The 23,950-nt window shown below is 45.1% G+C and overlaps 2 protein-coding genes across 11 annotated transcripts in view; one reads left to right on the top strand and one right to left on the bottom strand.

Annotated features, from left to right (window-relative positions):
• The window catches only part of Atg16 (Autophagy-related 16), a 237,960-nt gene that overhangs the window by 110,012 nt on the left and 103,998 nt on the right, over nt 1–23,950 (top strand). The window lies entirely within an intron of this gene.
• Nucleotides 7,002–23,950, bottom strand: part of neo (neyo) — a 94,564-nt gene continuing 77,615 nt past the window's right edge. For both annotated transcript variants that reach the window (XM_046618039.2, XM_046618040.2), the window contains exons 4-6: nt 13,834–14,170; nt 12,793–13,458; nt 7,002–10,110 (exon numbers count right to left, since the gene is read on the bottom strand). In XM_046618039.2, coding sequence (XP_046473995.1) covers nt 9,571–10,110; nt 12,793–13,458; nt 13,834–14,170 — 1,543 coding nt within the window. In that variant the 3' untranslated portion in view covers nt 7,002–9,570. The remainder of the gene's footprint in view (nt 10,111–12,792; nt 13,459–13,833; nt 14,171–23,950) is intronic.

The following is a 23,950-nucleotide window of genomic DNA, read 5'->3' as shown; positions in this document are numbered from 1 at the left end:
ATGCTTTTCTAAGCCAACGCCAGGTATGAGCCAATTAGTTCGTCGATATTTGACTCGCCGTCGATTCCCATTTCAACCGAACGAAATACCATCATTGCGTGATATATTGGCTATTATTGCATTTCGAGGAATGTGGTCTGATAATTTTTCAACGCAGGCTGGTCCAATAGATACGTCCTATTTTTACGCCACCTGTCATCCATACCGCAATGGTTTCGCAACGTTCGAGGAAATTGTGCGAAGCGTTGGGTGGTTTTGTTATTGATATCTTTTTTCCAACAATGTGCCGTTTCAATGAGCAATAGGTTCACTATTTACGTGAAAACATCGCCCGAGCTTTGCGAAGCTCGAAAATTGGCTAATTTAAATTCATTATTTCATTAATTCATCATCCCGTGATTTCTCAACGCTTGGTCCGGCAATTAGGTTTCAATGATTCATAATTACAAGGTGTTTCCTCCGCATTCTAAAGATCCCAAGTAGCGTTGGGCGTAAAACAAGCTTGTTTCAAAGCGCCAAAATCCAAGGAATGAGTGGACATGACACTAGTGATAAAAAATGACCCACGGCTTAGGTCAGTTGTGGTTGCCTGGCTTGGCTAGCCCGTCTAGTAACTATTACCAAAGCACTGCTGCAGGAAGTGGAATAAGTAAAATACTGGCCGGGTAGAGAGCGGCGTATAAATCACTTAGTGTGAAGTGTGCCCACCCGCAGGGCCCGTGAAAGAACAAAAATTCTAAGTGGGTGTGAGAAAAACACAAGTTGGACATTTTCAAAACAAATAAATCATCGCTTTCTTTGGTACTCGGAGTGCGGATAGCTTGTACCGAAAAAAAAATCAAATCATTATCTAGATCCTTTGGTTATTATCACACCCCTCATCTCCAGCCGCGATGCTCCAGCCAACTTAAGATTACGATGAGAAATAACATCATCTCGGTGAAAAAGCAAATTTTTAATAAACGTTAGCTGCGGGATAATGGAAACGCACGTGTGTTGGTCGGCAGACACGCAGAAGCGTAGACGATGGCGGGTGGGTAGGTGTTACCCTGATGGGCGATACAATCTCGCCACCGTTTGAGAGCGTTTCAGACCGTTTGAGAGGGTGTTAAGTGTAGCAGACCCTCGAAAGTGCTAGGTTACTCTCGTAGGAATTATGCTCGATCCGGAGGCTTAAGATTTCGGAGACTGTGCAACTTATCCTCCTGCAGACACGCCGAAATCATTTCAACTTTTCAGACATCACCGGAGGCTGTCGAATTACTCAGAAGAGGGACGCTGTAGACCTTTGGAAACGATCATATGATAATGCAAATTAAACTTTTATACCGCACTTGCAAGATTGTCCTTTTAATTTAATATTCGCCCCGTTTAAAGTCCGAACTTTTTTAATTATATACCTTTTTGATTTTATTTCCATTACACGCCGAGAAGGGGGACCACTCTCCGATATACCGTTGATAACACAAATTGTTTACGTGCCTCGGCACATGGGTTTGGAAAGAAGCTGAAAAACTATACGTAGACTAATTTGAATGGCTCCTGGGAAAATATTTACGTCTCGCGTATAAAACTTGATCCACGATTTACGTGATTGAAGAACTTTTTAGATCCTCTGAATATATTTTCAGCAGCGTCTGTTCCGACAACTTTGCATCTACGTTCGGAATTTTAGTTCGGTTAATATCCTCTTGGAGATCAGTACGGGGAAGAAGTAGCTAACGTTGGAAAGTTACCCGACTGGGATAGGATCAGGAATCCCACGGGAAATCATCCGCGGAGGAGAACCGCTCCTGTAACATATTGTCCTCTATCCCCTAATAAAAGCTTAGCCCACTAATGATCGTTATACGGGTGAAACGTTCGACGAACCGGCTAACGTGACGTTCCCAACCTCTTCAAATTTTGCATCTGGGACGCGCTCGGCTTTGCCTCTGGGTAATAAATAATTCCGCTTTCCTTCACTCCGGAGTAAATAATGGACGAAACTCGACTATGGTGAATTTTTATTGCAACTAAAAAGTATAATTCTGCATTCGTCGAGTCGGCTTTTGTGGGGATGTACAAAATTTCAAATTAACTATACAAATTAACATCATGCGAAACTGCCTCAATTTTCGTGTATAACCATCTTGGCTCTTTTCAGCAATAATTCAAATTAATGCACGTTACGAAATTTACTTACATGTGCATCTGAACAGGATCCGGTATGGAGTACAACGCCCAGGTATTAATACACGGCGTATCGACGTGCCTGCTGCAAGTGTCGCGAGCTCTACTCGGCTGGGTGAAACAATGGATTCTAGATGACTATAGCTGCGACATTTAGATCGTGAAGAGAGATTGTTTCGATGAAGCAAGTACATAAAAGAGAGAATCCCTGACCTCGCCGTGTTGCGCGCGAAAAGCAACTTTTACCCGGTTATCCGTACTATCCTGGTGCATCCGCTATTGTCTTCCAGGGAGCCAGTTTTCACCCTGACGACATGTGTGACGGTAGATCGCGAAGATAACGAGTACAGCAACGACGGAAGTCTGTGTGCACTTTAACAGCTGGACAGAAATCGAAATTATTAGACTGCTTATCCTTTCCACCGGAGGTAAACTTGATTTGTTGTTCAAAGTTTGCGGCTTGATGCACGCTGGGAATCTTACGTGTAGCGCAAAGAGTTTGAACGTGAAATGGCAGGAATTTGCCCGAGTTTCGCAGAAGCCTCGTGTTTATCAGCGTCGTGGAGTTCAAAGACGACATCCCGTAGTGTTCACCCTGCAGTTGCCCGGAAAATGGCAAGAAAGCGGAAGCGCTCGCGCGTGCTTTTGAAGAGCGGAATAAAAATAGGAGAACGGGAGCTGGTATTATTTACTCCGCTTATCTTCCGCCGTTCACGTCGGGAACAAGGGAAAACCACCGCGATCTTTGATATCATAAAGGTCTCGTCGGGTTCGTTCGGGGCTCAACAAAAGAACACTACCGCGCGTCGCCTCTTCGGCGAAAATAGCAAAACCGCGCGCGATCTTCGTCGCTAATTTCTTTTTCGTCGTTGGAAGTTCCTCACCCCTCCCATCTCTTCTTGACGGCGAAATCGATACTCGAGGCCCAAAAACGCGGGGATAACAACAAGAGACGGAGCTCGGAAAACCCCGGGAGAAAACTGAGCCACTGTTGTTCGGTTTTGCTTCGGCAACAACGCCGCACTTCGAGGTAATAGGCACGGTGGAGATCGAACGGAGGGTCCGAGGAGTGTTCGCGCAAGTACTCGCTCGGCCGCCCCCTGGGAATGCGGGTCCACCTCCTCGACAACGGGTCTCCTCTCAAACACTCCGCAGTCCACACTCCGTGCACTCTGGGTCTGGACGTGGCCGATACTTACCTTGGCCATTCCTGAACCTCGTCCCGCAGGATAGGGATTGCATTTTGTCCGGAAGCAGACGACAGTAAGCTAGACAATCGCGCATTCGGCCGGTGATCCAGGGTTAGCGAAGCTCGCAGACTCCTTGGAGCGATCGATCAACAGTGGGAAGGTTAATAAATGTATAATTGCCTTCGGATAGACAGGCCGGATGGTCAGGACGAGACGTGGAATTTGGCACCCTTGCCGAAAGCCCTCGGGAACTGTCGATCGTGCGGGTTTGCCTTTTGATAAATGGCTGCGCATTATATCTAAGACCTTCTCTCTGGCCTTCCAAGTCCCGCGACGTTGAGTGAATAATGACCAAGCGATGTCACACTCCGTGTGGAAATTCGATCTAATAAATCCAATTTTCAATCACACGACAAAACGAATAGCGTTACCTTTATACCCTGCGCATGTACAGCCCGTAGGCACATATTGTCATCGATACAAACGGTTCGTTTGTACGAAACCCATTCTGCTCTGGTCGTACGTACGATTTCGAGTATGTTTTTGAAATAAGTATTGCGCAGAGTATGTACCGAAGCGTGGAACAACCGTCGGATCTACATTCAACATTTTACATTCTGTACGTAATATTTCAATAAAACGAATGTTTAACGAAAATATAACCGAATTCAAATATGATTGATGCACCTTTGTACTACGTTGAATTCGAGGGGTATGGTATCATAAATTTTATATTTTTACCTATAATTAAATAATAATCTCTGCTCGTTTTTGAACAGCGGAGACACAAATGCAACAGCAATAAATTGTCCTAGAACCAAACTCTGGGTACCTCTAGGATCTCAGTTTCGACCTGATTGAGCTCGAGATTTCGCTTCACCCATACGTAGGTACTCAAATTCGTCAAATCTATCCGTCTGGCCTATTGTACCAGCGAACACTAGTGCTTTGACAGAGAGGACCGGTTCATAGTTGTTGTTCCATTTTGAGACGGAGAGTCCGTTGGCTGTTGACGTTAGAGTGTCGGCGGATCTGTACGCTGTGCTGCACGCGACGTAGCTCCTTGGCACGTCACAGTCTGGCTCTGTCTGAGTGCTGGCGAGCACGACCGAGTAAAATGCCGTCTGATACGCGTATGTACAGAGTGTTTTCTGAAAGTCTCCTGCACTGGCGCCAGATTCATCGGCGGAAAACCCGGAAAAGTCTGGTACGTGCGAATTCTGGTGAATCAAGTTTGGGATAGTGTTTTTCTTTTTTATTCCCGATGTTGGACTGCTTACGTGTTTCTTAATTTTCACCTGAAAGGATCGGTCACATTTTTCTCCCCTCCTTTTATTCCTCAACTTAGGAGTGAGCAAACTTGCACACGTTCTGCGGGTGGTGGAATCCCCTTTCTGCCAAGTTCGAGATCAAATAACTCACCGGTAAAAAGTTGCGCAATGCATTCTTCGCGAGGTATACGCGTTGAAGAGCTTTTATCAGCAAAGTAGCATGAAAGTATTGGAAATGATTTGTCGAACGTTTTCTTCGCAGAATATCGATTGAAAATCTCTGTTGCTGTTCATTGGTTTAACTTCGCATGAAGAGATGTTCGACTATCCTCAGTTGCCGTCGGTTCCGCAAAGCCGGATGGATCACCGAAGAAGGAATAATGCGGCACCGAATCCGCCAGGTACAACCGATTTGTCCTACGTCGTGAATCTCAGAGACTCCTCGGCCGTCCCTCCGAAACCTAAATCGCAAATGTTCTACCATCGAAACTTCAGTAACCGCGATAATCAGATAGTACAACAGCCAAACCTCGTGCACGAGGACACTTCGCGGTGGAAGGCGCAGATAGGGGACTCAGACGAAGAGTTTCGATTACCTGGAGCGTACACCCACACACAGGGACGTATAGGAGAGTAATAGCGATGGCTGAGCTGCTCTACAAGGAAAACTGCAGGCGCGAATGTGGCAACCATCGACCGAAAGCAGTATCCGGATAGTCTAGGAGCCCGTCGAAGGCAAAGCCACTGCGTCTTGGTGTCTCCTAAGCCAACCGCCGTCGGCACCGAGCCATCGGCTCGTCACCGCGATCTCCGGAAATACCAGGAACCTATCAAGACTTTTACGTCGACCAACTAGCGTTCGCTGTTGCGGGTCGATAACCCTGTGGCGGAGGTATTCAGCCACTCGGCAGACTCTGGTGATATTTCTCCTCCTGTTGATATTGCCGCACACCAGGGACGTGTGAATCCCTCTATTCCCCCACCCTCCCCCTCCTCCCACTCAACCCTATATTCTCGATCGCTATTCTGCTCTTGTTCGCTCTCTCGCTCTCTCGCCATCGCAGTCTCGCCCCTTGCCCGAACTGCTGAAAACATACTCACCCTTATACGAACTACCGGGCTCGTACGTCGGAATGGGAACACAAGAACGATTTTCGCTCCCAAATTGATTCGTTCGCAGTGAAACTCGAGATGGATCGGGAGTCGTTGACCCAATGTCATTGGGAAAAGTTCATTAATTATATAGGCGCTGGAGTGATGCGACCTTAGTTCGACCAATTATACCTCGGGGTATACGAATTTCCCAAATCCTCGAGTCCTCGGCCGACGAATTTTATTTCCCTTATTTCCATGTGTATATATATATACATTATACACACACACCCACGCCGGGTTGTAACAATCCGAATCCTTCGCGAGTGGATTTTGCTCAACGTGCAAAAGGTCTCGCCAGGAAGATAGACACGAACGTCTGGAATGCGGTGAAACGGGATTATAGTTATATGGTTATGGTGTGACAGGATGGTGAAGGGACGAAATAAGTTTTCAAACAAGCAAGGCGATTTCTGACATTCGTTAGAAAATGAGTTTATTTCGTTTTACCACATAGTATATATACGTCATAGTACAATGTCCTGGTAATGGACACGCACGACGTTGATCGTTACTGTAGGAAACAACTCTGAAGTACTAAAAAAAAAACATCATAATAATAAATTTGAAAAAAAAAACACAAACAAAAACAATTACACAAAGTCACAATAATCATATGTAAGTACTAATAGAGTTACCGTTAATTTGATACGTCGTACAAATGTAATTATAAAACTGCTTTGCGCGTATGGTGAAAAAATAAACGCGCGAGTGTGGCTGTGTGATGTAAATAATAAATAAGCACGAGTACTCGTGGTGCGACGCAATGTGGAGGCTCGGTCGCCGGGTCGGCTCTGTGCGTGACGGCTGTTGAGATGATTAAAATAGTTTAATCTGGTGGAGTTTTACGTAAAGTGGCTCCTCCGGAGTCGGAGGAGCAAGGTTGACGGGTGATGCGGACTAAGGTTTGGGGGGGGGGGGGGGGGGGCAAAAGGGCGGGAGGAGAAAAAAAAATTCACGGTTGTCATGGTACAGAGCAGACTCGGGTATGTCCCAGCCTCCGCCGACTTGGACCAGCTAGGCGCGCACCTCAGGCTCGAGGACAAGCACCGACGTCTATGTTCAGGCATTTGGCAGTTACCTCTTACGCGTTATATCATAGGCGTAGGGAGAGAGGCACTGCTCGGAAACATACTCATTATGAAAAGACTCAGTGGTATTCATGCAAACCTGTCGCCGCGGAGTCCAATTTGAGGAAAAGCGGTCGTCCTCGAGCCTAATATTATACCTTTCGTCTTTCTTCGTCGTCTTTTCTGCTTTTTTTATTCCTTTCATTTTTCTCTTCCTTTTTTTTTCACTTCTTCTTTACTCTTTCGCCTTTTACCGTCACTTCTCTTCTTCTCTTCTCACTACCGTACACTCTTATACTGTTCATCTCGACTCCAACTCTCACGCTCAACATCTGCGACGAGACGAACTCTAACCTTGCACAGGTGACGGCGCTCGGATTTTCATACATCATAATGTGTTTTTATCGTGATATGAATATTAATAATTATAAAGAAAAGTTGTAATATTTTTAATAATAACATTAATAATGGTATACTGATTAAAATGATGTGATAGCGTATGTATATAATAATATGTAGTACTCAGTAACATTAATCATAGTAGTAGTAGTCGTAGTAGCAGCAGTAATAGTAGTTATTACGATATAAATCAATATTCTTAGACAGTTTCCATTGAGTTGCATCGAACGCGCGTCAATGTAGCTATGATAATGCAGTTCGATCAAGTCGATGAAAAGTGTTTCGCGGCGCTTCTTTAGCCCCGCTCAGGCAACAGAAGACACGTGTATATTTAATGTATACTAGTATTGCAGTAGGCAGTATACGTGTGTGTCATGTACAAAATACTCAAATACGAAATAGGGGGTATGCAGTGCGCACTGTGCATACACGTACATTTTCAGCGTACAAACCCATTACGCGTGTTCAGCAGATACTGGCCCACCAAACTCGTATAATTGGCACTACGCTCTCACCATAAGCATAAAACCGAGGGGGAAACGTGACACGCGATGGCCCCTCAGTTTCGATGAAATTTATAAACCTTATCTTCATCTTCGTCAATATTAAAATTCAATGAAACGAAACCGATCGCATTTTCGTCGAGACACCCGGACACTGTACCCCAACGATCCAACGACGACGCATCGAAGGAGGTGCTGGGAGCAAAGTCACTCCCCACACTTGATACGTGATCTCGTAATGATCGTAACTACGTACGCACGTACGCGGCGCGAAGACACGCGTATATCGCGGCTGAGGTACAGAAAAGGCCCCGGTTGTTGTTGGAGAAGTAACGGCAAGTATGCACGGTGGCAGTTACCCACGTTGGAGCGAGTTCAGATTTATATGCTTGGCGCGGGCGCGACGCCGTGACGTTGCTAAGGTCAACTCGAAGGAGGATGGGGTCACACGGCGAAGCTCAAAGTGGCACAGAGACGGTTCGGCGGATGGAGATATCCTTGATACGATCCAACTGGCCCAGTGGGCTGGGCCCTCTTGACCTCACCCGGATACCCAACCCCCCCTCGCGTGCTCGGCTCAGGCACAGGAGATGCCGCCACAAGAGGCAATTAACCTTCCGCGCTGCCCGGCTCCCCTTTGCGCGCATGCACCCTCCGGTGTAACCCCTAGCTGCTGTATACGTACTTCGCCACTCCCTTGATATCCCACTCTCCGGCACATCTGCATAATCACGCTTGATTCCCTATGCTAATTAGAATCTGCGGTTCGTTGCAAATACACCAATATACCCCCATCATCTCTGACGCGATCCAGCTTCTGTGATGCGAACGTACATCGCGTTAGTCCGCCCCGTTGTGCGTCTCGACTCGTACGCAGTGGGACGATTAAGCTAATGATAAATTGACCTTACCGAGTCGTTCCGCGCTTCGTCTTTGCGCTCAAACTTTTGTTCGATTTGTAGGTCTTTTCACTGCTGCAAAAGGTATTCAAAGGCATTCAAAGGCAGTCAAAGGCAGTCAATACAATATTCAATCTGGTACTGTATGTAAGCTTACATTCCAAGTGTGGCTCGGAACTTGGCAGTTTTTTTTTTTTTTTTTTTTTCTGTCAATGGCGTAGGACGATTCCCATCACTAAATTGAGTTGTCGATCCTCCATCATCTTCGTATAAATTCACCATTGACGGCAAAAGTGATTCTAATAACGAATCGTTGGTAAATAGAAGCGTTCACCGAATAAACACCGTTCTACTTTTCCATTTCTGACGAATGGGATCAGCATTGAACTGTGGGGTATACAATAGAAAGAAAAAACGAAAAATTTACGCGGTGCCAGGCCGCGCACCCAAATAGTACTGCAGTTACGGTTCGTTACATAAGAATGCCGCGATACGGCAGCATTGAAAAGACCTTAAAAATCGTTGACGTAGGTGGGCAACGACGCGTTATCCAGTATTCTCTGCAACTCGCTCCAAAGTGGTACCTATTACACGGCGAAAAGCGATCTCGTTTCACGATATTATATCAGGCCCATTGTCCATTCACGAGTAAATTACTCGAGAACGAAGAGTGAACGCGAATTACTTATTATTGTTCTTTCGTTCGAACGGGACAATCTGTCTCGTCCCGTTCGGACAAAATCATCTATCTTGACGCTAATAATCTTCCGACGCATTATCGACTTCCTATAGTTACCGTTGCAAGTCTCGATATTCGCGCAACCAATGACATTCGGCGTAGCCTGTGGAAGGCAGCTACTACACGATAAGTAGGCGGTAAATCAATGGCGCATTTGAGTTCCATGCTCACCCCGTTAGAACCGGCGTGAATAACCAGCGTCGTAGAGCTTGCAAAGGCTGTCCGCACGTCCAGGAATGCCCGCGTGCATACCCGGCACCGAGACCGACACCGAGAGCGCTTCCTGGTGTTTCAGAATCTGTCGACGTCGCTGCCATGTGAAGGTCCACGCCGCGATGATGGCTATTTGAGCGACGAGAAATACCGTTCCGGCGACTATCGCTTCGCCTAGGTTGATGCAGATGCCGTTCACGGCCTCCGACTCGACGAAGATCGTGTCCTTCGTCGCCGTCGCGTTACCGGTCTTGCCGTCCCGCTCGAACCCGAACTTATCGGTTATCTGGATCGACTGCACCACCAGGAGGTCGTCTCGCGACTGGGATGCCGCACGTCGGCGCCGACGACCGAATGAGATCACGGAACGCAGATCACCCGTCGATTCTTCCTGGTCGCACTGCACTGGCTCACAGCTCGGCATGCACGGGGTCACCAGGGCACGGAATTGTACCACTTCGGAACTCGGGAACTTGAAGGCGTCGAAGTGGGATAAAAGGATCTGAAACAAGATCGTTCCGATGTTGTTGGATGCGTGAAGATACAAAAGTACATGTTAACATAACCGGAAGGCTAACGAGCACGGGTTTGTTTGAGTGGCGGTAACTCATCCTGTCAGATTTCAGGACGATACATAAATTTCGACCGGTCCATCTCCCCTGAAATGTGATATTTACACGAACCCTCGAAAGTCAATCAATTCTGCAAATCACTCTGAAACCAATCTGCAGCGACACCCGTCACGTATTCATCGGTCGCTCCTACTTCTCGATAATCGTACCGGAAATTTGGCCTCTTCTTGTCAACTGCTGTGACGCAGCTCAGTTTCGAATGGGAATTAATTACGTGAGGGCATTTTGCGCGCAATCCGAACTCACCGGGGGGAGTTTAATAGGTTGGCGGGTGTAGCTTACATACATGTACAAGGTGTTTTCGAGTGAACAGCGGGGTACGTTGGCTTCCCTCCGTCCCTATTTCGCCGATGTCGATAATTTCAGGTTACATAAAGCACGTACATGTGTACTCCGTTTTTTTTTTTTTTTTTTATTGTTTACACAAATTATTTAAACCGTTAAAAAAATATCACGTAACAAACAGTAACGATTTCGCATGCTGTATCAATAACCTCCGTCATATGTTATACAGATTGCCAAATCGGAATATAAAGAAACCGAAATACCAAGATATTTAATCGAAAACGATGTTGTACATGGCGTGACTACTTTTTGCGAATATGAAGTCCAACCTAATTAGATGAGCAAATAACGGAGATTTCGAATAATTTTAACCGTCGACTTGCGGTACTTTTTACACCTAGAAGCGATGTTTGCCGCAAATATGAACCGCTTCGAAATGCAGCCGAGTGACAAAAGAAGTCTGTAAGCATCGTGAACAGGTTTTTAATCGTAATTATTTTTGAAGACAGTTTTTATTTTTAATTTTTTTTTTACATTTTTTTTTTTTTTTAGTTTTGCGATTATCAGATTTCTTGTAGTTCTGATCCGGGCGTGGATCGGGGAACACGGTCAATTTGCAAATGAGAACGAACAACTTGCAGGATCTTGTAAATTGCCACAACCTTCGCCGTAAACGATATTACTCACTTACGAAACTCGTTTTTCACAGTACTTTTCTCTCTCTCTCTCTCTCTCTCTCTGTCTCTCTTACTCTCAGAGTTACCACAATACCTAGGTGGATTTGTAGACACGTCCGTTTTCATTATACGCCCCTAACTTTTGAACCTTTTAGCCGATTCTGTCCACTTCTAAACTCAGCCGAAATCCACGCAAGGCTGAGAAATGTTCCCAATTTAATTCAAACCGGTTGTAAAATGGGAGGTCTACGGCAAACGTGACACACATACCAGGCGAAACTTTTATCGAATTCCTACCGGTGTAGTAATATTGCAAGGCAAAGTATATTGCAAGCTTTGCTCAAAAAATAAGAACGCGAGAAGTCCATGTTAAAATTATTTTTCATGATTTAATCACGAGTTAATTGTCATTCGATCAGGCAGATGAAAGTAGAACCGAAAAACTTGACTGGAAAGAATCGTGAAAAAACGTGCATCGTATATGTGGTTTCAGAGGTTCAACTAACCATGGAAATACTCTCGCACACGGTAAAAACAACCGCGTTTTAAATTTGCAAAATGTCCGACGAGCTATCAACGAAATTCCCTCTGTGTTGCGTGTAACTCATATTACTTTCTAATAAAGCAATATTGTGGCGTTCTTTGTGGTAAATGACGTGGAACGGCGCTGCTAACGAGACGCTACACCCTGGCCGCTTCTGGTCGACTTTCATTGGCTGTTCCGCGGACGGCAGAGATTATGTGTACCATTTCTTTTCACCTTTTTCATTTCATTCTCATTTGCCTTCACTTATTTCGTTCTATTGCTTTCGCTCACGGCGTTCGCGTACGCTTGCGGCGAACCGAGCCACATTATCTTGCAAAATGACCAGATCTACAACACCATCTATTAAACCAGTCCCATTGCAACCGGTAGCGTAGGTACTTCTACCATTTATTAGGCTTCTTCAACGAATGCTATCTAAATCTTTCTGGAACGTAAAATCCCCCCACCCCATTTCCTGAATGTTATATTCTCTGCGTTCGTAAGAGCTGCACTCACTCGTCTTCATCGTAATTAAATCTAGATGAAGTTGAGAGTAAATGTCTGGAAAAAAAAACTCCAAAACCTGCTTTCTATACGTTCAGATGGCGAGAAATTTTTCCCGCATAACTTGCCAACGTAATTTACCTTCCACGCAATCTCTCCAGACTCGTAAATTTGTTAGAACAATACGTAACCGCACGGTAATTTCGGTTTTTCTCTTCAACCAGCGCATTCCATCCACGTACCTACACGACGATGCATTACATCTCCCGGTGCTTCTATTCTAGCTAGACCAATTTGCAACTAAAATTTTTTTTCGGTCTGCTGGAACTCGAATAAGGTCGAAGAACGGTGAAACCGTTGAATCGGAATTAGCATTTTCTGAACATTTGATGCACCTTATAATATACGCGAACGATTTTTCTCCATAAAGTTACATTTTGTAGTTTCCAAGGTGTCTCATCTTTCCCGCAGACCTTGAACTGAGTCCTAAATATGAGACCTGAGGGTTCCGATGAAAAACAGTAATTCTCACAAGCGAATAATGTCTTTGCTGCGCTTACCTTGCCAGTGGTGGGTAACTTATAGAGTGGACCCATAATCAGGTGATCGGTAGGACATCCGCGTGCGTCGATAAGTTCGATCTCGCTGGAGTCGACGCCATCCATCGCCACCAATTCGCGGACGAAGATCTCGTACGGGCTGTTGGGATTCAGTATCTGGAACTTGAGGGCCAGGGGGTCTCCAACCTCGGCAGAGCGCACGACGTCGTTTCCACTGCGATCGGTAATCTTCATCGCCACATTAGGCGAGTCGACGATCACCTCTTCCGATAGGGCGGGAGTGATCTCCCCGTGAACGCCGAGGTCAACCTCATTGGACACCGTCTTGTTGGTCAGGTCGTAGAGACAGGTTATGGCTAGACCAAGATCGGAACTCGTCACTATAGTGTCGTGGTGCTGGATGACAATGTCGTTCATGTATCTGCCGAGACCCTGTTGACGGATGTTGCATTCAAGGTCGTCGTAGGCCATGCGCAGCTCGAACTCGAGATCGGACTTCACATCTTCGACGCAAGAATTCGGGGAGCCTTTGGCGTAGATTTTACCGTTGAAAAGCTTGCTAGTCTGGATGTGGGCGACCATTTGACCGGCCTGGCAGTCTATCGTTACGTTGTAACAGGAGCTCAGCTCGTAGCTTGATCCTTCGGGTACGTCTAGATAAGGTTCCTATGCAACAAAACAAGCGTATTCGAAGACTGCAGTCGCAACTACAAAAGTTACACGATCGCTTAGCAGAATTTCATAAATTTGGCCGTAGTATGAATATCAAATCAAATCAAATCACAATCTGCAATCCCACACCTACAAAGTTCATGAAATCCTTTCACTGGATTCCGTGAAGGGATAGATTCGTAGTAGGAATTTCTCTCCTTTCCAGAATTACGTTCTACCTTGACGTTTTCAAATGGCGTCTTTTGATCATAACATAGCGAGACCCCGACCCGCGGATTGATACTACATCCAGTATACTGTACGAGAGTGTATACCAAGGTGGGATAGCATAACGAATGAGATGCCGTCAAGTGTTAATCGAAGTCTTACCTGAATGTCAGTGAGGGTCGCGCGAGAGTGATGACTGAGGCGGCAAACCATGTCACCGGTGTCGCCGTAATCGTAGGTGTGACAACGGAAAGGCGAATTGAGGCAAAGTTCACGACACTCGTCGGCCGATCCAACATCCTGGTAAACTGAATCTACCGTTTTCAGAATTCGACCGGTCAACTTCTTGAATTCGCAGAGCTTCATTGGCTCTTCGACGCAATGGTTCTCCAAATAGTCGAAGCCGTTTGCTGTTTGGAAGGCGCCGGAACCAGCAACAGTCAACCGATCCATATCGGATAGCTCACAAGTCTTGGTGGAGTTCTCGTAGTTGGCGGACCTGCAACAATGAACCAATTTTCGAAATTATACGTCAGTTATTCGTTAATACGAGTCACTTGATTGTCTGTTGTTCTTTTTTTTCTTTTTCTTCACATACTGTCACGTCCTTAGAATTTTTTTAATTGATTAGCAAACGAAGTATGAAAAAGGAGCAACGGTAACGAACTACGATCATTGTAGACGCTGTTCATTCGGCGATTTCGTAAGTCAAGTATAGATTTTCATTAGCGTATCGTGATGTTGAAATCTATAGAACTGTTCATGTCGAGTTAACTCTGTTGTTTATAGACACAAAAAACGTGGTTAGGTTAGGTATCTGTGTGTTATGTTAGAAGGCAATTAACCTAATGCTTTGTAAACGCAATCATCTCTGCGAACGTTAGTTACAGTCTGGTTGAAGCCTGCGTTACAGGTTCTTTGGTTAGTTCCTTCCATTGTCCATCTCGTTCAAAGCGTGAGTTTCGACTCCACCCTTTCCATTGAAAGTGGTGGTTTACTTCACGCGGTTCCAAGGCGGCCCGCGACCGCATAACAGGAGAGCGAAAAATATATACATATATATGCTCAGTCATCCATAGACCTCACCATCTTACGCGTGATTAATCATGTTTCTAATTTTATGCGGTGCGAGTTCTTATGCTCCTTTCCCCACTACGCCGCCCTCTTCCCATCCCCGTAAAAGTTCTGGTCGTTGCTAAGCCCAATTCTGATCGTCTTTGGAGAATAATTGAATTTGTTACCGCATAACGTGAGGTACTGACTGTACCGCTAATCCTATTCAAACCGTGACTCTTTTTCCATGTATTCTTATGTAACCCGATTCCAACAACAAAAATTAATAAATTGTCTGAGTGATAATTCTGAAGCATATACTCTAAACCGCCTATCACGCACATAACTTTTTACGACGGTTAAATAGAGGGAGAAATGCAAGGTTTCCGCTCTGCATGTGCCAGAGGCAGGTATCATTTTCAGCGCTGCGTAAAACGAAGTGAAAAAAAAAATAAACTGCGGCAAAGTATTTCAAGCAATACCATTTTGTTTTTAGTAGCCTGCATTGTGTGACGATTGTAGGGCACGGATTTATACTGCATCTGTAGTTGATGTTGACCGTTATTTCACCCTTTAAACAATCTCGCAATAATAATTTCTCTCCTCCATGTAAGTGCACGAACTTGTATCTGTATCGTTGTTAATGAAGAAAATCTTTCCGCCTATATCTCGAGCTTCTTCGTCGTTGAGCGATGGAAATTTATTCTATCAAGCTTTATCGATTTTGGATTATATTCCTTGTATTACTTTTAATACCTGAATAATATTCATGGGCGTTCTTCGCTATGATTTCAATATCAAGATATTCTTGTCGGTAAAATTTAAGAATCACACGACTTCCGTTAATGTTGTCTTAAATTTCAAGTCCCTCCACCGAAATACATACACACAGGCACGTTCTCTCGTCAACTTTTACTTCCACACCCATTATCGAGATTCCGTCTGATCCGGCGCTTTAAAGAGGAATTTTCAAAGCCACGCTCCGCTCGCGCGAACCTAATGAAATCTCCAAAGTGGTGTACCCAACCACTACACTTGCCTCCAAGTGTCTATAGGCTCGTTATCCGGCCTTTCCGACGACACGCCAAAATGAAGTAGAGCCTGCAACTGGCACGACTCGATTTTTCCCTGAATCACGTCAGAGTTACTTGAACCTTGCAAACAGCCCTAATTTTCATTTGTAAGGACTTGTGAAAATCACCGAAATGAATACCTTCATACAGTTTCACCTGACTCAGCTGGAATTTCTTTCCATCTTAATCACACTCTGGCTGATTGTAATTTCCTTTCAATTACACGCTATTACGAGTCTGATTATTGAAATTCTCGTACACGTGTGCCTGCGATGTTTGCTCCCAGCGCGTGTCACTTGAAACCTTTCAATAAGAGTGACACATTGGAGCGGTGAATCCGTCTCCATCATCCGTTACCCAGAGTCAATGAAGCGTTGGATTTGGCACTAGAGCCGTTTCGAATTAGCCACCTTATCGGTTACTGGACCAAAGATGATGGACGACTACGGTTCCCCGGCACTTTTCCTTCGTATAAGTTTCCTCTGTTTCTGGCGAAGAGTCTTTATTCATTTATTTCGTCGTGGCCTCTAGCGGTATAGCCAAAGTCCTAGTATCCTCCGAAATTCAAGATTCTTGTCTTACTTTTCAGTCAGGTAATCGGATCGTTGACAATTCTACGTTCAAGTACTTCTCGGCTCTTAATGCATTTTGATTCCCTTCTCTAATAGGACGAAAGATACTCACCCGTGGCAAACTTGGAATAATCCCGAGGGAAATTTTAACCTTCCTGGGCAGATGTTGAACGTAAAGTTAACTTTGTCCGGGCAATACCACCTCCAGACGGTCTGCTTTTCTTTTTATCTACCTCTCTGTCCACCTTTCTTTCTCTCTCTCTCTCTCTCTCTCTCTCTCTCGCTCTCTCGTATTTCTCAAGCTATTTCCAACAAACGACGAGACAAAAAAGTGCCCGCGGATCAGCGAGGCAGTGGGAAAGAATTACAAGTGGCACCGCAGCACGATCGCGTCTCGAATGAATCTCAATTATTTCACTGCTCCCAGAGTACGTTTATACCTATACGCTACTCTGACGTGTCTGATCTACTGCTACATGCAAGAACTAAGACGCCATTCTCCGTAGCTCAGTGTAAACTTCCGTCTGCGCCTACACGGGCTGTTCAGATATCGTTTCAACGCGACTCGGAATAGACCGAAAATATTTTACTACATTAATATCAGGCAGAAAGCTTAAAAACTCTGTAATGGCGCAAATTCTTGACCACCCTTTTTTATAGAGCAGCAAGTAAAATGCTGATGAATACGCTAATGTAGTTTTCAATTTCGCAGACCTGTGTATCATTGCGGTACTCCACGGCACGAGTGTAATTATCCCCTTGGCAAATAAGTAGAAGTTGGATCTATACAAAAAAATGGAGCTTACAGTACACAAGACTCCGAAGGTAAACACGAGGTGTATAATTCGTGAGTAATCGCCAGAGGAGAAAATGCGATGGTCATTGGCCTAGCTAGACGGATTACTGATCACCGTGCTGATACGTTTTTATTGAATTTTTTTTATTTCACTCAAGTTATCTTTACCGTTTCAATTGTCTCATCAATGTCTATTATTATGGCTTTGAAATTTCACCGGTTTTTGATTAGTCCTTCAACTCCCGGATAATTAACAATCTTATAATTACGCCCATCTGGCGCCTTTCATTCATTTCAACGTATTTTATTTGAAGTCGGAGACCGCGTATCTGGAAATTACGAGTGCAAATTATACGGTCGAGATCGATGATCTGACTAATTTGAATAACAAGAAATAATAATTAAACAAATGTGACGAAGGAAGCTACGATCGCGAAATAAATCGTCCCCCTTGTACTCTACCATACTCGTTCTCCGTCTGCCGCTGGGGCACTGTGAAGCACTCCAAAAACATGTTTGCAGTAGGATATAATGTAAGAAACGTAGCGTACATTACGGAACCTGTTATAAACTCGGGTAATGAGCCTCAATTAGCGGACCGTAACAGCGTGCCATTACAGTAAATATCGCCTCCGTAGCAAAAAATGTTTGATAGTTATAAATATCTGCGGCAGAAATTGGCGCGATTTGAGAATAAGAAAAAGTACAGAAAGAATGGGGATACAGATATGTCTAAGGAAAATATTCCTCTCAGAGTGACCTTAATTAACTATTAACTTGGCTACCGAAAACTATGGAAGTTTGGAAGAAAAGCTGTTATCTCGAGTTACGAAGTCAATTAAAGTTTGAAATTAATATTTTCTGAGCTTATTCGGCGTTGACTAAAACAACTCCTCCCTCTGGATTTAAACGTTAGTCAAATCTCTCCGCTTCAATCTTATTCGGTACAGCTCAACTCACGGCCTAACCTAATCTTGATGCTTGAACTGGCCAGACTCGGTTTATTGTTAGACGAAATTAAAAGCGACGGAGATATACGTATCTTATTGCAAGAATGAGATGTCACGGAGATAAACTTACTTGTAGAAAAAAATATAATTCCACAGAATTGTGGTTATGGGAATTTTGGACTGTGCCAGCCTTCTGCAATAGACTAATTTCAACTTTCTAGTTTAAAATATTGGCAATGAGACAGCTTATCTTTCCATCGAATGAAATTGAAATCGTTTAGTTTGTACACGAGCTTGTATATTCTATCTTTGATCACGAGCATTACGACAGTCTCGACCAGTTCCTTATTGATCTTACAGCCAACATAAAACCAAATCCTCAAGCCCCATAAACATCAGGCTCGTGAACTTGGAAAAAATTTGTGGAACAGGGTGTGTAAGATCGCATTACATGAAATTGGTTGTAAGGAAGACTGGAAAAGTTGATATTGTGCCTCTATTCGGTACAAAAAATCCTGTTGACGCTTTCATAAGCGATCAAGAACGAAGACCTTTAAAAACCCGACTCGTCCACACTAAAAATGTGTTCAATTTCGAGTGTCCGAGAGTTTATCTTTTGACTGTATACGAACGTAATTGAGCATATAAAACGCAATGCAAAGGAACTCGGTCTAGTGTGGTTTCGTGTTCGCATTCTAGCTTTACCGTTTCTTGGAAAACATTATTTTAGTCAAATAGTAAAATAGAAGTAAACCCGTGACTAGGAAAAATGCAACAAAGAATCAACAGTAACGGTCCAACATAAGCCCCAGGGGTAAATCCGCCTCCTATTTCTCTAGCAATTTCGCATCGCTTCCTTTTCGTTCAGACCTTCACCTCTTAGCGTGCATCGTCTCTAACCCGTGGATTCCATATTTTATCCGCACGGCTGGTACTCGCATTACACATCGTGAGAGCCGGCGACTCTTCCCTGCAGTTTTCATGGTTTTGGTACAGTGCCCCTTTCCTCTCAGCGTCATAATTTATGTATTATATACTCGCATGTACCCGGTACCCATACACAGATACGTATGCTCTATCCAATCCCGTGATGAATTGCGCGCTCAGCTGCAGCTCCGACTGGGCGAGACGCCCGCCGAGTTCAAGTCTAAGCCGCAGACACTTTCCAGTCTACCATCCGCAGCCAGCAGGACTCGTAGGAGCCAGTCGACAGCCGCCAGAGCCAGAAGCCGCCCTCCATACCCTCGATAAATGGCTACAATTACGTACATCTGCCGATATATAACCGCGCGTGTCGACGTACAGCAACTGTGGTGGAAGAGAGCGGTCTCTCAACTTCCAATGTCCAGCACTACGTCACTCAGTGGTCTGCGGCGCTATTCACAGTTTTGGTAATTGTCCCGAGAGACACGAGCCAGAGAGATGTGGTGGTAAGCGACTTCTGGACGTTGTGACGAGCGAGGTGTGGAACCGTGAAGAAAGTACTCGGGATCCGGAGACTAAGCGCTCCTATCAATTCCACGTGTATCGTTCTTCTTCGTCGCCGCATCTATTTCACTTAAAGATGGCTCTTTACCAAGCCTGGTTCAACCTTTAGCATGCAATTTTCCCGAAGAGATGAAAATCGGTTTCCATTCACGAAGGATGGAACAATGGGTCTCACTTGCGCGAAAACAAAAGATAATTCGACGATGCCGCCATACCGCCTCGAGTACGTCACAGCGCTTCATGAGTCCTTAAAGTTTGACGAGGAGCACTTTTCTCCATCAATCTCCGGGGCTGATACTATGCTCGAGAATTCGTATAATCTTTGAACACTCCATGGTCCGGGAAACGCCTCGCTGTTTCCGCTCCTGGGATCGTATATCCTTATTTCGTTCATCTCGTCTGACTGCTCACGGTTCGCCGATTGAACGTCATGGCTGAGTTAGTTAGAGGGGAGAGGACAAAAAAGGGAGAAAGTACCGCGAAGGGTGGACCCTATTCCAGGCAGGGAGGTCTCCTGCTCCGATTGAAGCTCATGCCGTCCGCTTTTATCATACCAACGGACGCTGTAACGATCGGGGCATTTAGCGTTCTATAACTGTCTCGCGAATCGGACCATGTGGGTAGCTCGAATGGGCTAGATCAGCACTCGTGATTAGACTGATCGAATCCCATTTTGCAGGGAAATAATGCGAAAACATTTTCACTTCTACGGCGTTGCAATCAATCACTTACGTACCGGCATTCATGCAACTGCCCCACATACGTACACCGATAGCCAAGTACGATGATCATTTAATCTCGCGTGCCTACTAATTTAATTAGTGCAGAGCATCAGGCTAATTAATTATATCTGTCGCGAATGGCTATAGTCGATACGGCCGGTGATTGCGAAGTAATTGACTATCGATCAATTTGCATAAATGCGAAGGATAAATAAACCGATAAAACCGGACCGAGAAAGATACAGAGTAAACGTGAAAACAAAGCAACAAATCGGCTATAAAAATTTGAACGTAGAAACAGCTATCCTTCCAAGGGTGGACTGCGCTCAAGAAAATTGTCATATTTTTAGGATAGGTGTATATCTCATTTAGGATATTCTCGAATTTCCTTACAAACTTATCATTTTTTTTTTTTTTTTTTACAGTAATTCAGAGATATCTGATACAACTGTCAAACATAAGCACCAATATCTACAAACGCCTTGCTTTATTATTTATAATTTCAATTTATTTATCATCCAGCCAGTTGTGAAATGGTGTTTTAAAAATCAACATTATTACAACTTTATCAGCTTGTTCCTGTGTATTTTTGTGTTACTGTATTATTGTATTAATTATTTATTTATGTTTCTTTCTTTGGGTAATACATTTAGAGATGTTTTATGTTATACGTGCAGTAAAGCTTAACATACATCTTTATTTGCATGCTTATCGTGTTTGTGTGTTCCTCATTATTCTCATTGCTTTTCACTTTGTGATTCATTTTTTGGCACTTTCTTCGGGCTAGTCCTATCTCTAGATGTCCCTGTGTAAGCAACATTATTTGAGGATATTTTAATCATTTCAAAACTTCGGATAAACAATACAGTATGAGTCTGACTGCAAACGCTTTTAGTTTGATTACACCGCCCAACTATGAAAGACGAAGTTTTAACGGACAACATTTGGTGATACCAGACAACGGCTGTGATAAAATTGCGCGATAACAAAAAAATTCGTTCGAGCGAGGTACCAGTCCCTCAAAAATCCCCCCATTTTATGCCCTTCCATGAGCTAATATGCCGCGGCGAGCCATTATGTGCTCGGAATTCAAAAACTCCCTGCGCTCCCGTCCCACTGCCGTCTTTGCACAGGAAAAAAAAAAGGAAAGGAAAAACGTCCCTGAATCTCCAACGCGTCGAGATCAAGCGAGACTTTCCTGCGATGCGAAGCCGACTAGGAATGGAACTGCCTCTCGGTAGGAGTCGCTGCTCTCAGTTTGTCACGATAACCCGTAATAACCTGCTGAATAACCCGGAATATGACCCACAATATAAGCTAAGAGTCAACCGGTGGCGGTACGCTTCCTAATATGCGGCCTACCCACGCGCATCGTTGTAATACGGATACGTATTTACGTCCGAATGCGTGCGAGTAATGGTGCTTACGTATTTACGGATATTGTACCACCGCCTGACACAAGTAGCTCGGAGAGTCTGGATAACTGGGCACATTGCGGTAACGACTCGCCTCGTCCAACTCTCTTTGAAAGAACCAAATCAAATCGCCTATGCTCGGGCTTAACATGCGTTCCTTGTACTTTGAGCGAACTCTGCAGGGACTCCTTTGGTCCTTGCGAAGGAATTATGTAAATGGAATCGGAGAAAACGGTACGGCTATCACGCACGGTAGCGCGGTACCCGTACCCGATCATGCGAACGCGTGGCGGTCTCGGGAGCACGGGATCTACACGTGTGGGTAGCCTACGCGCACCCAGAAATGCACTGTAGCAGGGTGAGCAGCCAAAGAGGGGAAAACGACGTCGCTTATCTCCTGCTTTAGCTGCGATTCCCTCCTTCAGATTTACTCAGGAATCTCCAAGAACCCTGAGGTAAATACGAAATGGCAATTCAACTGACGCACGCAGGAACAAAAAGGTCCTGGCTAATCGGTGATCATGCCGACGACGGAGTTTCAAGATCATCGTCCGTGTTCTCGTGTTCCTCGGCTCGTCTAGGGAGACGGTTTCAATCGATATGACCATTACGGTGAAAAAGTAGTAGCGTGGGGGTGTTTCATACCGAAGTATACCGGTATAAATTCCGCGAACGCATGACGCCGACTCCTGAAGAAGCTTCATATCACCGCGCATCTTTATAGTTTCAGATTGAAGAGACAGGACATAGAGCGTCGTCCGGGTACATACTTGATGTCGCGTACGTCCTGTGTGCATTGAAATTTTCAACGTCCGGGAGGTTTCCCTTGTCCGAAAGCGACGAATAATACATTCTTGCAAACCAAACAACGCGCGACGTTCAATGTTGCAGGCGGAGTCGCTGCCACTCGAAGAACGCGAGATGAGTCCCTGCGATTACGTTCAGGCATAATCCGTCGCTATAAGGACGAACCGACCGTGCGGGGCCTCGGTACGGACAAAGTACGGCTAAGTACAGCTGCGTTACAGCAGACGAGAGGCACTGCAGGGTACGATCGGTGTACGTGGCCCGTTCGGAGTTAACCCGCCCGTTGCACGCCGACTAATGCTCGTTATCTGGACGTGCCGGCTATCTAATGGTCCTGGGTAATGGCTAACCAACGATATATTGTCCGTCCTCGGAAAGCGCTAACTTGGTCCCCAATCTCCGCATTATTCCCAAGTTATTTGAGCCGGCGCGGCGATTCTCGCTGACCGGTGTCCGACTCCTTGCAGGACTCGCCGGTGACGCCGGGTTGGCTTTTCTTTGACGGCGCTGCTGCAGCGCGGAAACGCCGCGGACACAATACCTGGATATAAACATGCGGTAGCAAGGATCTGACGGGCTGCGGGAGGACCTGTCTCGCCGTCTGAGCACACGGTAATCTTCCTTCCTCGGTGTGTGGCTGCGGTTGGTGACATTCTGCGTAACGCAATGCCACGACACATCCGTTATCGCGGCGCATGTATACACGCGCTCGTAACTCACTCCATCGTCTTGTAAAGTTTCGCTACCGCCGTTAGTGCTCCTGCATATATATATATGTATACATACGTACGGGGGGATCCTCCATTATAATAGGAGCGAATTTATCACCCGACCGGCACCACCCGGCCTTTACTCGATGGTGCGGTCGCACCGTGTATCTATAATCCTCGAGACGACGATACCCACATCGCAATCTGGATACCACTCCCGGTGTCATTTATAGTTACGGCTAGTTACGCTCGCTCTGTCTGCGGATCTAACGTACGCCATGCCCATATCCATCGCTTTAACGAACTTACCCGTAACTTATAGCTCCCCGCGTTTCACTCTATACACCATCGACAATCAAATACTTACGTATTTTTCAACGCGAGGCGTGTTTCCCGCCGAACAAGGAATGCTCAACTTCGTTTCGCCGCGCAAGGCCAATTTGCAAAATGGTAGGTACCTACCTATTAACGATAAGGTAGACCGAATGCGAGACAAAAGGTTCTCTTCGCCGGTCTCTTTTAAATCGAGAAAAACAAAGACCTATCAATTACCCACCTCTGAAATGATAAGTAATTTAGTGTACGTCCTGCGCCCGTCTATACATATCAAAGATAATAACTAATAATTGGATACGCCGGGGATATTATGTTGTATATCACTATATTCGCTGTATGGCCGCGACTGACAACTCT

This window comes from Neodiprion pinetum, chromosome 3 (genome assembly GCF_021155775.2).
Source record: "Neodiprion pinetum isolate iyNeoPine1 chromosome 3, iyNeoPine1.2, whole genome shotgun sequence".
Lineage (NCBI taxonomy): Eukaryota > Metazoa > Arthropoda > Insecta > Hymenoptera > Diprionidae > Neodiprion > Neodiprion pinetum.
Note: the sequence above shows the minus strand (reverse complement) of the source record. Positions and strands in the feature narration are given on the sequence as shown.